Source organism: Platalea leucorodia, assembly GCF_965183815.1.
Source record: "Platalea leucorodia genome assembly, chromosome: 11".
In the NCBI taxonomy this organism is placed as follows: domain Eukaryota; kingdom Metazoa; phylum Chordata; class Aves; order Pelecaniformes; family Threskiornithidae; genus Platalea; species Platalea leucorodia.
The window spans coordinates 22,793,430-22,809,322 of NC_138833.1; the positions used below are offsets into that span (position 1 = coordinate 22,793,430).

General features: G+C 50.2%; 1 protein-coding gene across 1 annotated transcript in view; it reads right to left on the minus strand.

The window, feature by feature from the left end:
* Positions 1–11,844, minus strand: part of NSG2 (neuronal vesicle trafficking associated 2) — a gene marked incomplete at both ends in the record, with an annotated part of 35,505 nt that extends 23,661 nt beyond the window's left edge. The window contains one exon of the mRNA XM_082323995.1: positions 11,716–11,844. Within this exon, the coding sequence (XP_082180121.1) occupies positions 11,716–11,844 (129 nt within the window). The remainder of the gene's footprint in view (positions 1–11,715) is intronic.
* Between the last annotated feature and the right edge of the window lie 4,049 nt (positions 11,845–15,893).

The window sequence follows — 15,893 nt, forward strand, 5'->3', positions numbered from 1 at the left end:
GTTTCCTGCTTGATAGAAATCTTAGTTTCAGACAAAATCTTTAAATAGCTATGAGGGCTTTTCCGCAAATGAAGCCAGAATACAAGAAAAAAAAAAAATAAAATAGAAGCCTTACTGGTTTCTACATATAATTTACATTTTCTTCCACTCTTTGTCATTAATGCCAGTTTTCTTACAGGTATTTTTTAACTGTCGTTACATTCTTGCATTCAACCAATCTCCTATACATAGGAAAGTTTGAATTATGCTGCCTACGGGGATAGACGAGACTGAAAATAAACCCATGCAGCCCTTCACAAGGCATCAGATTCAAGTCCAGTAGCAATGTCTAGCACGTCTGTGAATAAATAAGCTCAGTCCCCAGCCAGACCAGAAGCTACTTGAAACCCAATTTGCTGACTGTGCCAGCAGCGAAATGTGCGTGTGCGCAGAGCCACAGCCATCCTGCTGGTCAGTGGTTTGCAGAGAAACGTGCAGAGGTATCAGAAAGCTTTAGTAGAGGAGGTAAGAAGTACCTTTGCTAAATGCCTTTTGGCATTGCAGAAGCGAAATACCTGCTCTCCAGCAGTATCTTTGTCAGACACCTGGCAGAATTACTCAGCAGAAGAAAGGCAGAGCAGTCAGTAAGGTCTCCCCTTTAAAGGAGGGCACAGAAATAAAATGACAAAGGACGAACAGAAAACTGAAAACCCGTAGTGTGGGGGGAGCATTCAATATTGTGGCAGTAACAATAAAAATGCAATTCTGCTGAGGGCACGGGGTGCACGTTTTGAAGAAAAGAGCTGCCTCTTGTTCAGTCGCCTACAGCCTAAATAAATAAGGCTGAGCACGGATCCCACTTTTGCAGCACCGGTCACCCCCTCTCCATCCAACAAGCTGCCGTCAGGAAGCCCACGCAAAGGCTTCTGGAAACGGCGTTGTGCTCAGCACGGTCCCTGAGCCTCCCGCACCCGCGAGACCACCCCGGCCAGGGCCACCCCGGCACCCCCAGAGCCCGCGCACGCCGCCGGGTGATGGTACACAAATACACACACACACACACACACACACACACACAAATACACACACCCACACACCAGTTTTTAGCAGAGCATTTCCTACGCCGGCAGCCTCCCATGCATGTGTCAGTTGTGAGAAACAAGGCTCTGAAACAAGTCTAAATGAGAGCTAGTCAAAACCCAAAAGAACTTTTCTAAAGCACCAAGTATTACTCTATGTGCAAATTTAGAAAAGGAATAATTAATCTTATAAAGATTTTGTCTATATTTTTAGTATTATTGTTTTTTGCTATTTTGGTTGATTGTTCTGTTTTCATTTTCCAGTTTTCTGATTCGGGTTGGGTGGGAAAGATTTGCCTTCCCCCGTCCCTGCCATCACTCCTTTTTCACCTTTTCATTTTGTCACTGAGAAAAAAAAATCCTGGCAGTAAAGTCTTCCAGCAATTCTAACCAAATTGCTGTTGGATGTACAGTAATAAAAACCAGCGCAATGCTCAGCATTCATTCCTCACCGCCTGCCCCAGAGCGGTGCCATCGGAGCCCAGGACCCCGCTGTTCCAGCGAAGCCAGGTACATTCCTCTCACACCACGACAGGCTCCCGGGAGAGCTACTGGCATTCCTTACAAACCACAGCAAGTGATCCCCATTCCCTCCTCTTGTCCGGTTTGCAGCTTTGCTGACTTCAGTAGAGTTATTCGTGATTGAAACCAGTGAAAGGGAGTATAAAATCGGGGTCCTGTGTAGGTTGCAATTCAAAGCAACCTGAAGTGAAAGAAATGCCCGTCCCCTCATGCCCTTCTCTGCAATGCTGTTACGGTGGAAATAAACTCCTGTACGGGGGTAACTTCCAGAGCTGGCAGCACTGCTTGGCTGTGCTCTGGCCTCCTGCGTACGGACAATAAATGCACACAATCAAGCCAGTGCTTAAATGGACGCGTAGTCTCTTGAATACTCCCCAAAAGGCTCATTAGCCCCCTCGCCACCCCCGCTGCAGCAACGCCATTCAGCCATTCTCTGGGCTTGCCTCCCGGAGCTCTCACCTCCTCCGGCTCCCTAAGGCTTGTCTTAACTCCTGCTCCTCCTGGTGAGAAGGGTCTGCCTGGTTTAGGTTGGCATCCCTAACTGTGACCTTACTGGGGCAGAGATTTATCATTATTGTTGTTGTTGTTGTTATTATTATTATTATTATTATTATTATTAATCTCCTGAAGCAACCTGCACACCTGCAAATGAATATTAAAAAGCAAGAACAGTCCCATCAGCTTTTTGGATTGTCTGAGCCTTTGCAATTGCCAGATAGATAAACACCCTTTGAACTTTTTTGGACACTTGTCAGCCTTTGTGTTTCGTCACCTAGGCCCTGATCCAGCACCGGTTTATGCCTGTGCCTCACTTTGTGCGTTGTGATCGTCCCCCGAAGAGAGCAGCCTCCCTGCCAGCTCAGTCCAGCCCATCTATAGCACTTTGAAGCCAGTACTGTGGATGGAGTCTAGAAGAATACCAGCTCAGGGCAGCTCCCTGCAAATTGTGTTGCTGCTCTAACCTGTTCTTAAAGTTTTCACGCTATTTCCCAGAGACCCTCCACCTTTAAACAGCAGAGAGACTGTGCTGTTCATGACAGATGCAATAAAGGGGACACAATTAAATTACCTGGGACTTTCTTCACTTTACATCCAAAATAAAACCATTCTTCGAAAGTTGCTTCCCAGCTGAAGTTTGCAGACTGATTGTAAGAATACCAGAAAAGAGAAAAGGGCTTCCCCAGAGCAGCAAGAAGACACCTCTAATTATGGGAATGCACGCTGCCAGTCCTTGCAGCTTCCTCCAAAACTAAGTTTATCTAGCATTTGAACTCATTAACTTCCAATTCAGCGAAGCACTTAAGCATGCAAGTAGTCCTATTAACATCAGTGGGATTAGGCAGATACTTAAAGTTAAGCGTGCATTTAAGCACTTTGGCCAGATCAGAGCTTAAGCTGGCTTCAGTCACCTTCCCACAGCCGGTTAGAACGGCGATGCTCAGGGCTCCTGGGGCATTCCTCAGCAAGACCGCTCAAAGCGCTTTACATACCAGCATGGCCCCAGTATCCCCATATTCCTGATGGAGGAGTAGGGAAAAAAAGAGAAAAAAAAGCAGCTTAGTAATGTGCTGAGTCACACCAGCAACTGGTGGCTGACTCGAAGACAGACCACGGTTCGCTGCTACTCACAGCGCGCCGGGTTTTCTCAGGTTTTCATTAACTGAGTGGTACTAGCAGCTCCAGCACATTCTCCATGTAACTATAACACTTGGGGGTTAGGGGCTAGCAAGGGGTATGGCTGGGGGGTCAGCAGTCAGATGCCCTATGGAAAATGGCAGCTCGCTGCAGACCTGTTGCCCTCAACCATCCTCGGTCAGCAGGTGTGATAACACTCTCCACGTCTTGAAAGGTTTCTACTTTCTGTTCTCTTTCTTGCATCTTCTGGTTCCTCATTCCAGTCCCTCAAAAGCTTTTCTGCAGAAGCAGACTATAGAGAACGGCCTGTAAAAGTTATAAAAACCCAAACACGACAGGGCAACAAGCCATATCTATCATGCTGCTCCACACAAGCAAGACTTTTCTAATGATGTTGTTTGCTAGTACATTTATCGAGTCCTAAACCTAAATGCACTTATTATTCTAGGCTTAATGCTAGTGACACCACTGGAATCAATAGGAAACCTTGCCTGGGCTTTAATGAATGCAGGACCAGGCACCTTCTCTGTAGCGATGCTTTGGAAAATTATAGGTGTGCCGAGGTGAGAAACAACAGATGAGAGTCTGCGTGCACCAGCAGGACATCCATCATCGACAACCTTGAGAAAGTAAACAGTAGGAGAGTGCTGGGAAAGCTAGAGATTTGGGATGCTGGAGGAAAAAAGAAAGCAAGCTTCTAACCAAGTGGGCTATATTAAAAGCATTTGTTTTCAGGAGGAAGGAGCAGAGCAGATGTGAAATGTGACAAATGGAAAAATATCACATTAAGCATGGAGCCTTAAGAAGAATTTTCCCGCAATGGGATGAAGTAAGTGTTTCAGAAAATGAACTGATATGAATTCTGAGTCTTGTCTCAGACTGGCTAAATGTAACATCATTTATTGCCACTTTATATTTGCGTTTGAGCTCTATGGTTTTCCCTGAAGAAATGAGTAATAATATTTAACATAACTGGCATTGTGAAAACTTTAAATTATTCATTCGGAAAAGGACATGCAGCCCTGCTGTAATTCCCACTTCACTGCCACGGTGCATGTAATATATTGTGGTTCAGGTGCTGCAAAGTGCAAACCATAAAACTTTAAAATACTACTTCCCGGGATTATTAATAATGAAGAGTCTCTCACTCAGAGTGGCTTTCAGATTGACAGAAGAGATAAACAAATGTGTTTCTCCTACCAAGGAGAAAGTTTTCCTCCAGGCTCAAGGCTGGACTTTGTAGTCCCACCAAGTGGTTGTAACACACCCATCAGTTTCCATGTGGATTAGTCATGCTCACTTTTAAATGAAGATGAGACTCCTGGCTTCCAAAGCCGTGCCTTTCTTCATTCCTTGCAGAGAGAGAGCAGAAAATATAAACTTATCGCTGGCACTGCCATCGTGGTTTCCTTTGCCTTCTTTACCCAGCTGAGCATCGGTAGCTGAGAAGGACCTTAGACCACGTCCCAGCTGTAGCATACTGTCCAGGTGACTGATGGTAGCCAAATGGTGACCCCCAGTCTCGGCACTAAACCCGCCGTGACTGAGGCAGGTCCTATGCTTTGTGCTACAAGCCACGGGATGGCTAAAACTCACTGCTTGCACACAAAATTCTCCAGTGACCAACAAGCTCTAATGCTGACACACAGCCAGCCTCAAAGAGCAAATGAGATGTGCACGTTGCCAACAGTAGCTGAAGTTAAAATACTTAACAGCAAAAGAGTATAGGAAAAGAGATGGAAAAGTCATGTTTCAGGGCTTAAAACAATCTCTTCCTTTGCAGGCTTAGGATGAAACATTCATAGCCATGAGCTGCTCCATGCCTACTGCAGCATCTCCTGTACCTCCTCTGAGTCTTGCGCTGGCTGCTGCTAGAAACAGGACATGTTGGACTGGATGGACGAGTACTCTGAGACTACCTGGCCATCACCACGCTGCAAATTCCCAGATTTTTAGACAATTAGGTCTTTAAAAGCTTTCCCAAATTGTTATGACTATGATGTCCCATCCCATGGGAGAGACAGCTGTGCTTCCAAATCTACAGGATGAACGTATCTCAGCAGGCAGACTTCCCAGAGATCAGTATTAAAATTGGCATTTGGGATGTATGTAATGGCAGTCCCCATGGCATCCTAGTCCCTACTTGAATACGTGGAATGCCTGAAATATCAAGCAGCAAAAAGAAGGTTAAAAAAAAAAAGGATGCCTGGGGATCAAATCCATAGTCAACAGAGGAAGCCACAGTCAGTTGAAACACTCTGCTTTTTTTTTTCCCTGTATCAGCTCATCTAATGGATGTTGTGCTGGAAATGAGTTTCACAGAGGGTGGTAGAAAAAAGTGGTCTCCTGAAACAGTGCCAGGAGGATATTCCAGGCATAAGGAACATCACAAAAGGACAAAGACAGCAAAAGTAATCAGCCCTGGCATCACCGATGAAAGGCAGCACAGAATGCAAAGGCTGCACTGGGAGCTGACAGCAGCCGAGCAGGGAGAGGGAGCTTGGAGCTCAGGAGCACAAAGGGAGCTTGGAAATTATTCAGCTAAGTCTCCCTACAAACCCCTAGGTGACCATAACCATCGGGAACCCACAGGAGGCTGCGAAGGGGTGACAAAAATTGATTTCAGTAGGTTCAGCCAGGAGAGGGTACAGCAAAGCAGACAAAAGAATCAATCACTCAGCTATAGTGATGGTAAACTGGCCAGGGTAAATTAGCAGAGCTCCATTGATTTCATCTAAACTACACTGATTTACACTAGTCAAGAATCCTGCCCGGTCTTCCTTTCCAGACCAGTAAGTAACTGGTATGCAGGTTTCACTTCACAGTCTTGCTGAAATAACTTCCACCTGCAGCAATGAGCTTTCATTTTAGAAGAAAGAATGGACTGCAACAGGCTTAGCCCACCATCCATGCCCTGCCACGTTCTTCCTGCGTCCGTTTCTGCAGAACGCAGCTCTAGGAATTGCAGTGCAGCCATAACTGGGTTTACGAGAGGCAATGGAGCTCACAAAACCAGACATGAGCTAGCTTTAAACAACCTAATTCAGACACCGACAGCAGTGCAGTTAAGGAGAGAAATTTCTGCACAGGCTCCACAAATCCTGAGACTTTGCACACTCAAGAGCTGCAGCAGCAACACGTTATCTGTATGCAAGCGAGGCGGCCGAACGCTACCCCGGGTGCCTGCGAAGGCTGCGAGCACACGCTTGGATTGCAGCACAGCCCTGCCGTCAGCGGCTCGCCCGCGCACCGAGGGGTTCGGCGTGCTGCAGGGGAAGGGCAGCCCGGCAGCGGCGAGAGCCAAACAGGAGGAGCACGACCTGCCAAGGACCTCAGGTAGGGCTGTCCAAGACATGCAAACAAAATCAGGAAGGTTACCCCCGAAACACTGCCCTGCCAGAGTGAGCGTTGCTGCAAATATTTATTGCAGCTTAATGAGCAGAGGCGGTGTTTACATTCAAACACACGTTTAGAGGACAAATGGATTTGCACAGTGCAGAAGGGGGACAAATGCCACAGGAGAGGAAGGCTCAGACTTTGGCATTTGTGGGGATCAAGCAGAGTGGTGAATTGGGGAAAGGAAAAGGTGGGGAAAGGCAAGACAGCCTGCTCATTCCTTCATATTTCCAATGCTCTCTTTTTATTCCCTTCCTTTCTTTTACTCACACTTTCTTTCCCTTTGCATCCCCCTAGCCCTGCCCCATCTCTCCTTTTGCCGCCTGCCCCATCCCACCCCGCTCACCAGCAGTGTGAGCAGGAGCAGCCCTGGCCCCGGCGGCGTCAGGAGCCCTCCCGGGCAGCAGCAGGGAAGGCTGAGCCGCCGCCGGCCCCGCCACGGGTAGCAGCACCCCGAACCCAGCTCCCCGCTGCCCCGACGGCGCACGCCTTCGGCTGGCTAGAGCTGCTGGGCTTCGCAGCGGGCGGACCGACATGGGTGCGTCAGGACAGAGCTGCAAGTAGTCCCCCAGGTACAAAAGCACTCATCCAGCGGACTGTTAATTATGCCTGCTCAGCTGGCCAGGACAAAACATTATTTTCTGTTAAGCCAACAGGGACCAGCTGTGAACACAAGGGACCCTCCTGATTTTCAGGAACTCTTGATTACTCTGTGTAAACGCGTGGCCTCGGCCCCTCAGAGAGGGGGCGGCCAGGGAGGGCGAGAGGCAGGAGCACGGGATGGGAAAAGCGTTTGAAGAGAGCAGTTACATCTATTTTTTTTCTTTCTTGGGTTGGATGGCAGGAATTTGTCACCAGAGAAATTATTTCTCAAGCCTCCAGATGCATTCAAAATAAAGAACAATGGACCACATGATAAGCCTTCTGCAGCTTTCCCCACAAAAGAGATGCCGGATGTTTTTTTCAGCCCTGACAATAGCTTTCATGCACTTTTGTGTTATGTAAAATTAGGATTTTTACTGCCAGAACAGAGGCATTTCCTGCTGGATTATACTGAAGCGAGCCTATGAGACCAAGGGGTCCCCAGTTGTTGGTCTCATTTAAAATTTCAGTGAAACAGTATGGTCCCTGAAAAGCTGCGTATCTTTCAGCAGGATCATTGCAGAGACACGTAACAATTACAGCCAAAGCACTGTGTCTACGCCTAGGAAAACAAGTGAACAGCTAGCCTTTTCCCCTTTGGTCCTGAAAGAAAGACGACTTCTTTTTTTTCTTTTTTGCTTTTTGAATAGGAAGAAATTAAATTCAGAGACATAAAAAGCCAGCTCAAGGGCTTGTCACCGGTGATGGCTATTATTCCCGTTACATGGATGGACTTCAGCAAAAAGGCCACGCAAAAATGATTTAAGAGCATCTGTCTCTGCCTTCTGCAAATGCCGCCCCAGCAAGAGAACAGGGGGCGAGGAAAATGCTTGAAGACAGTAAATACAAATACACAGCAGGCTTGGCACCCTAGGGGAGAAATTACTGTCCCGGGTCCGTTCCTCCCCTTGCAGCCATACAACTGCTGACAGAACAACGAGACTGCTGATGCTGCAGGAGGAATAGCGCGAGCCTTGGGAGGAGACATCCTCGTTTGGTGGAAAAAGAAATAGTCAGTCCAGTGGCCAATAATTTAAAAAGAAAAAAAAAAAAGGTTGCCAAATTCAAGCCTTCTGAATTCCTGCCTGGATTTTTCCAGCAGCATCAAGGTGGAAGTCAGAGGGAGCTGCTAAGCTCCCAGCGCTTCAGAAAACAAGCTTGCAAGGAACGCATCCCCAAAGGGAGAGCCAGCAAGTCTAAGCATACCTTTGACAAAGTGTTTCCCCCATCACCCCTCCACGTGATTTCTTATAACCAAGGAACCATCTGAAAAGAGATGGGCTTCAGGGGTTACATCACATGAGCAAAAGCCTCATTTTTGTGTTCTTTCTCTGCATCCTTTCTCAGAAAGGGGAGCCAGACACAGAAAACACTTTGAAAGAGATGAAGCTATGGTGAAACACCTACAGAGGTTAATGCCGAGAGTCACTTTGAGTGACTCTCAAGTGATCCAGTTACAAAAATATCCTTAAAATGAAAAAAAATCACGTATTTCAAGCCCTTAAGCCCATATTTTCAGTCTATAGATTCCATAGGCGCTGTGGGGTGCTTTTAAGGATCTGCAAAGATCAGTATTCTGACCAACAACAGGTTTGGTTTTCTTCAGCTGGCATGCAGGTGTCTAAGGCTCCACCAGAAAAAGCCTATAACTTAACAGAGCTTGCAAACCTTTGCCGTGCGCTAGGCGCACACCAGGTGAAGGCATTATTGCACGCTGGTGAGGAGGGCAGTTGGGCTGCCCGCGCAGACCCAGCAGGCTCTCGGATGGCTAGCCAGAGCCTGCACCACTCCTCCTCTGCCAGACAGAGTGAAGCTAGAGCAAGGACACAGCCCCGAGCTGCCCTCAAGCCTCCTTGCTCTGGTTTTGAGGCACCCTGGAGTGCCCCAGACCCACGGTTGGATCCAGGTTGAGAGCTCACGTTGTCTGAAATGACGATACCCTCTAATGGTGAAGAGAAGCCCAGAAATGGGAGTATTTAGCAGGGGATTTTTTTCTTTTTTTTTTTTTTTTATATTTCACGTACAGGAAAACGCCAGGGCGCGCCAGCTCTTGGTCGCAGAGGCAAGGGCGATGGGCTCGGCTGCTGGTGAGGGGCAGGCAGGGAGCGGGGCCGGGACCGTTGCCTCCTTGCGCTTCCAAGGGAGCAGCCATGGCTTGGCAGGCAAGAACACGAGCGAGCAAAGCCCTTCCGCGCTATGGCACGCAGACCCCAGCACCAAACCTGACGTGGCCCCGGTCATTTATGCGGCATCCCATGCAAGAGGCACAGAAAGCGCCTTGGCTTATGTTCTCACTCCCCCAAGCTAAAAATCAACTGCTGGCAGGTTTTAGGAATAGATAGAAAAAAAAGTCAAATCGTTTTTACTTTGTTTTTTTTGTTTTTCACCCTGCCTCCTGACTGCAAGGCAAGTCCAAACAAGCATACGCTCTGAAAGAGCTGAAATCCACGTCTGCTCTTCCTCAGGCTCACACTCTGACTGAATTCAGTAGCGGCTTTGCTTTCCTAAGTACAAAGCTGAAATTTCCCTCTATCACTTAACCTTTGCCCAAGCTTTTCACCTCAGGCTCAACTCCTTATTAGCAGGTCTTTAAACAGACCCTCTGCCCTAGGGTGAGCTCACCCCAACAGAATCTGTTCTCAAAGAGCAAAGGAAACAGATATTGTGAATTATTTTGCTTTTATCATAAACAACCTCTCCTTCTTGTAAATGGATCTCCAGTCGCCGTTAACGCCAGGCCTACTGCACACAGGCGCTGAACCACAGCCTGCAGAAATCAATACCGTTGACTCTAATGAGTTCTGAATCATGCTTAGCGCTCTTGGAGCTACATCCCACTCTTCCAGCAAAGAAAAATATGGATGTCAGTAGATGCATTGACAGTAATGTATGCTAATGAAGGTAATGTAACCTAACAACATGTGAATTATTGATGTGGGCATGTTTAAACAGAAAAATCAGCAAGGAATCACACCAGACCGATACACTCCGGTGTTTGTTCACCAACAGGCAATTGGAACGTGGTGGTCGTGAGAAGACTCATTACCACTTTATTAGCTTGAAAGGATTTTTGTTGGGTTATCCATGTCTCACCTGATACATGAGTCATTTAAATTTCACGTCATGTGACGCTGCGTGAGCTCAATGAGCCATTTGTGCTAGCAGCAAATGAGCTACTTTTACACATCTATAGTTTCCTCTGAACTTTTCAGACATTTATGATAAATAGTGCTGCTTTGCCTGAATTATTTTCCTTAATCTTATTTATCAGAGTCATAGATAAGGGCCGGTTTAGTCTCTCATTCGCAATGGTTCATGGAAGTGTCACTCTCCTGAGTGCAGCGAAGTTGCTCCTGATTGCCATGAGGCACACGGGGAACGAAACCAGCTCCTTTGTCTGGCACGGCTCTGCTTCCCAGGATGTCAAGGCAGTTGGCTCAGCTCTACCATAAAATAAACACAGCTTGTCTATCTAGGCAGTTTTATCACATCCATCATCACATTCTCCTAATGTATTCAGAGAAAATTCATTTTGTACTACAGTAAAAACAGGATATATGTTCAATAATCATCAGCGTTAATTTTACTGCTATTCCATTATCCCGTGAGAGCTAATCATTCTGTCTGTACTTTCGGGTGAGTTGGCTCCATCTCTGTGGTATCTGGGAACTACATTGCAGACAGGCTTTGTTTTCGTAAGGACTGTTGGGGCATACGGATTTTTATGGTCTCATCATGTCCTCACCAGGTTATATTGATATGCATCGTCACCGCATCGATACAGACAAAAGATTTCCTAGTACATACTGCATCTGAAAAACCCCAACCACCAAAGCACAGCCAATCGCCGACGCACGTTTCTGGACATTTTAGTGCTGCATTCAGTTCTGCGAGTGTTGAGTGGGCAGGGGAGAAAGCTGTCCCCTGGCTGGAGCCAATCGGGAAAACGAACCCCTGGATCGCTCCATCACCAGCCCGTGCATGGGGGAACTCAGCCGCTCTCGTCAGAGAAATCAGCCTCCTGAATGCCCAAATAAGCTTCGCAAAGCCATGGAGAAGAAAACAAACCTTAACCAAGATAATTAAAATAGCTGCTTATTTCGGAAGAGTTATCACATTAGTCTTAATGCAGGCAATTAATCTTACTGATAATAACGCACTGTAAACTGCTGCTCAGTTTCTCCAGCACTTGCAAAGGAAACACAGTAAGCCCTTTCAGTTGTATTTATGAAGGAATATCTGGGGCTTTTTTGAGGAGGGAAGGAGTTGGGGGACAGTTGCATGCTCATTTGCCATGTTAAAACAGATAAACACACTACAAAAGATAACCCCTTTTATTTATTGAATAAACACCATGCCACAGTTCATATCATCAGAGACCAGTAAGTCACCAAGGCAGCGAAGCCCAAGGGGCGCGTACGTGTGCGTAATCATGCAGGAGCACCGTTTGGTTTTGTTTTACCTTTTCCGGAGCCGGGAACTGCAGGTGATTTACTTCCAAAGGTGTGATCAAAGGAACTGTTTGAAAACCATCTTCGTTGGATGGTTGTTTGTTGTTCTTGTCGTTCAAATTACTCCCCAGCTTCACCATTCTTGGACCTTGCTTTCCAGACCTAAAACCAGCAAGATGATCAATGTCACTCGGGCAGCGGGAAGGGGAGGATTTCTGCCCTACCCACCCGGGTTCGACTTTGCGTATCGGCTACCCGGGCAAATTTTACGCCTGGGTTTCCAGACACGCCGCCCGCCGTGCCACGACTTGGCTGCGTTTTGCCCTGCCGTACGCGGACACCCCACAAACACCCCCCAAAACCCCCCGCCGGGAGCCCAAGCGCGGCTGCTCCCAACGCGCCGCCGCCGCCGCCAACGGCGTCACCCATCGGGGCTGCCGCCGCCACCGAAACCACCGCCAGCGTTGACGGGGACGGGGCGCACCTCCCGCCGGCGGCCCGACCCGGGGTCCTTTTGCCCGCCCCCCCCCCCCCCCCATTATTTTTTGCAGCCCCCTTGAGGGCACAGAAGCCCGCCCAGGCACCCCCACACCCTGGGGGGCTCGGGGGTCCCCTGCTCCCGGGGGTCGCGCCGAGGGGGGGATGCCGAGGAGGGGGGGATGCCGAGGAGGGGGGGATGCCGAGGAGGGGGGGTGCGGGCACCCCCCGCCGCCCCCCCAGCCCCTACTTACTGCAAACCACGCGGTCACCGGCGGCGGCTCGGCCCGGGCGCTGCGGCGGGGGGGGCCGGGGGAAGGCGGAGGGGGCGCGGGCGGACGCGAAGGGCTCCGTGCAGGGGCGCTGGCGGCGGCGGGGCGGGCGGGGGCCGCGGTGCTGAAGGGACAGCGCTGCGCCCTGCGCTCGGCTGCGGCTCCGCAAGCGCGACTGAGGGCGGGCGCGGGCGGCGGCTCCCCCCCCCCGGCCCCCGCCCGCCCGCCCGCCGCGCGCGGCCTCGGGCACCCCCTGGCGTCCCCGCCGCGCACGGCCGCGCGCCCCGGCGGGCGCTGGCGCCCCCTGCAGGCCGCGCGCGGGGCCGCGGGCACGGGCACGGACACGGGGGGCGTGGGGCGGCGCGGGGCTGCGCCGCGGGACGCGTCCTGCGTGCACGGGGACGTGTTGTGCATGCACGGGAGCGCGTCCTGCACGCACAGGAACGCATCCTTCATACACGGGAACGCGTCCTGCACGCAAGGGAACGCGTCCTGCGTGCACGGGAACGCGTCCTGCGTGCACGGGGACACGTCCTGCGTGCACAGGAATGCATCCTTCATACACGGGAACGTGTTCTGCACGCACGGGAACGCGTCCTGGATGCACGGGAGCGCGTCCTGCACGCACGGGAACGCGTCCTGCGTGCACGGGGACGCGTCCTGCGTGCACGGGGACGCGTCCTGGATGCACAGGAATGCATGCTTCATACACGGGAACGTGTTCTGCACGCACGGGAACGCATCCTGGGTGCACGGGAACGCGTCCTGCGTGCACGGGGACACGTCCTGGATGCACGGGAACGCGTCCTGCATGCACAGGAATGCATGCTTCATACACGGGAATGTGTTCTGCACGCACGGGAACGCATCCTGCATTCACAGGAACACGTCCTGGGTGCACGGGAGCGCGTCCTGGGTGCACAGGAACGCATCCTGCATGCACAGGAATACATCCTTCATACACGGGAACGCGTCCTGCACACACACACACACACACACACACACACACACAGCTGCATGAAGGTCAGAGAGGGCCACGAGCAAGCTGTGACGCTCCCGCAGCACGCAGCACGGGTGCAAATGCCATCACAGAGAGGGCGCGGGGCTGCAAAGGGCCCCAGGGCGGTTTGGCGCTGCAAGGAGATGGGACGGGTGCTGCTGCACCCCATCCGCGATTTGGCACGCGTTGCGGCGGAGCACTGGGCCCCTCAGCAGGGCGTTGCACCAGGGCGACGGCTGCTCCCGGGTGCCCGCTCAAAGGCCGGAGCAGCCGGACAGGAGGGAGCCGCTGGCCCTGCTCGGCCTCGTACGGGGCTCCCCTCCCGAGTCCAGAAGCCGGCCTGGTGACACGCCGCCACCGGCAGTACCGCCACAAAGTGCCCGGCTCGCCCGCCAGCGAACGCATTCCCACCCGCCAGCGTCCCTGCAATCAGCAGCCCGGCAGGATGAGGCCGAGGCGCTTTGCTTGGAGACAGCGGATGCTTTGGGATGGCTTTAGCCTGATTTGTTTATAAATATAGAATTTGCCTCCAGAGCCTGCAGCTTGGCATCTTTTGCAAGACCTAAATATACTCCCCAAAGGCGTGAACTGTTTCCATAATAAAGCCTTTTAGAACTCACTTGTGAAAATTAATTTAAAGCCATGCTTTGGCAGAGCCAGTGAAAGCGCTTAATGCATCGGTATGAGCGTGTTCACAGTCCGGCAGCTCAACGTCTGGAGCGAGAAGTACTGAGCAGCAGTCGGTAGAGTTGGGACGGCTAAAACTGCCTCTGCTATTCCCACCTTACACGGGCCATCAAAGAGCTTGTTTCTGGTAGCTCCGCCCGTTTTTAATGCTTGCCTTGGAATTTTATGTATGACGCCTCTGCATAAGGCCAAACTTCTAACAGAAAATTTTATCCAAGAGAGTTTTTCTGTTTTTAAGAATAAGGTTCTGCCATATATAAAACTTAACCTTGAATAACTTTTGCTCAGAGTGTTAAAAGTTGTCAGCAGGTAGCTTTTGGATGTTCTCAGAATCATCTGCAAAAAACTGATCATCTCATAAGGTTTCGGCAGTTCGTATTCAGGAAGGTCAGGAAAGATTCCTTAAGCTCAGGAGCAGACCCCCCTCGGCTCCCCTCCGTCAGAGGCACGCTCAGCTCCAGGCTCAACCAGATTCTCACTGTAACTGCAGCTCGGGGTTGCTGCAGACCGGACCAGGAACAGATACCTACAAAGCAAGCTGGCAGGTTGCATCCCGCAGGTAAGGGAAAGTGTAGGACTTGACTTAACGCTCTACACGTCTGAAGAAGCACATAAAAACGCTCACTAAAGATTATTGATCAAACTACCACCATATAATGATTTAATATTGTAGTAATACCAGAAATCAACCATCGGTGCCTATCTGGGCTAGGATCTGTGCAAACACATAGCAAGTTATAAACCCTGCAAAGTCCTTTGCTCATGCTCTGCACAGAGATGAACGTCACTGTGATAGTTTGGCTCAGGATGATAATTAGGGCCTTCAAAATGTGGAGGCTGTAAGAAAATCCAAAAGCACGTACTTTGCAAATGACGACAGAAGCCCAGCCTGGTCCCAGACATTGCCCGCTCTCCAGATCCCGAGTGGAAGCCCTCTGGTCCCAGAGGGCCACTGGACCAGGCTCCCATCCGAGTATTTTTTTGCTTCCCTGTAGAGCATGAGTGAGGCTGGCAGGGGCCTCTGGAGACCGCCCAGTCCACCCCCCTGCCTACAGCAGGGACAGCAAGAGCGGGTTGCTCAGGGCCGTGTCCGGTTGGGTTTTGAATAGCTCCAAGGACGGAGACACCACCAGTGCTCTGGTAAACCTGCTCCAGTGTTCAGCCACCCCCGCAGTAAAAGAGTTTTTCTCATGTTTAAATGAAATTTCCTGTGTTTCAGTTTGGGCCCCTTGTCCCTCGCCCTGTCACTGGGCACACCAGCGAAGAGCCTGGCTCTGAGCCCCCTGAGCCTTCTCCAGGCTGAGCAACCCCGGCTGCCAGCCTGCCCCCGGACGGCAGAGGCTCCGAGCAAGAAAGCGCCATTGCAGCAAGTCTCTCCCCAACTTTCAATATGGTACAGATTGCACCACCTGAAGCGATCCAAAGAGATTCACAGACTCTACAGTTATCTTCCACTGAATGCACACATTTGAACTACTCTAGCTCCACTGTCAGCAAAATGGCTATTTTCATCTGAAGGACTAGGAAATATTATTAAAAAATGCAAAGGAAACATTGCATTGTAACTCCATAGAAACGGCACTGTGGTTTCCACCTTTATCTGGTCATTACCGAGGGACGCGAGAGCTCTTTGTTGACAAGCACAGTGATGGCTTTCATAGCCTGCAAATGCATTCTGTGATCTGAAAACCAAATCATTTTCATGCACATCAACATTAGCAATGAATACCCTGCTAGCCAAAATACTACCTTA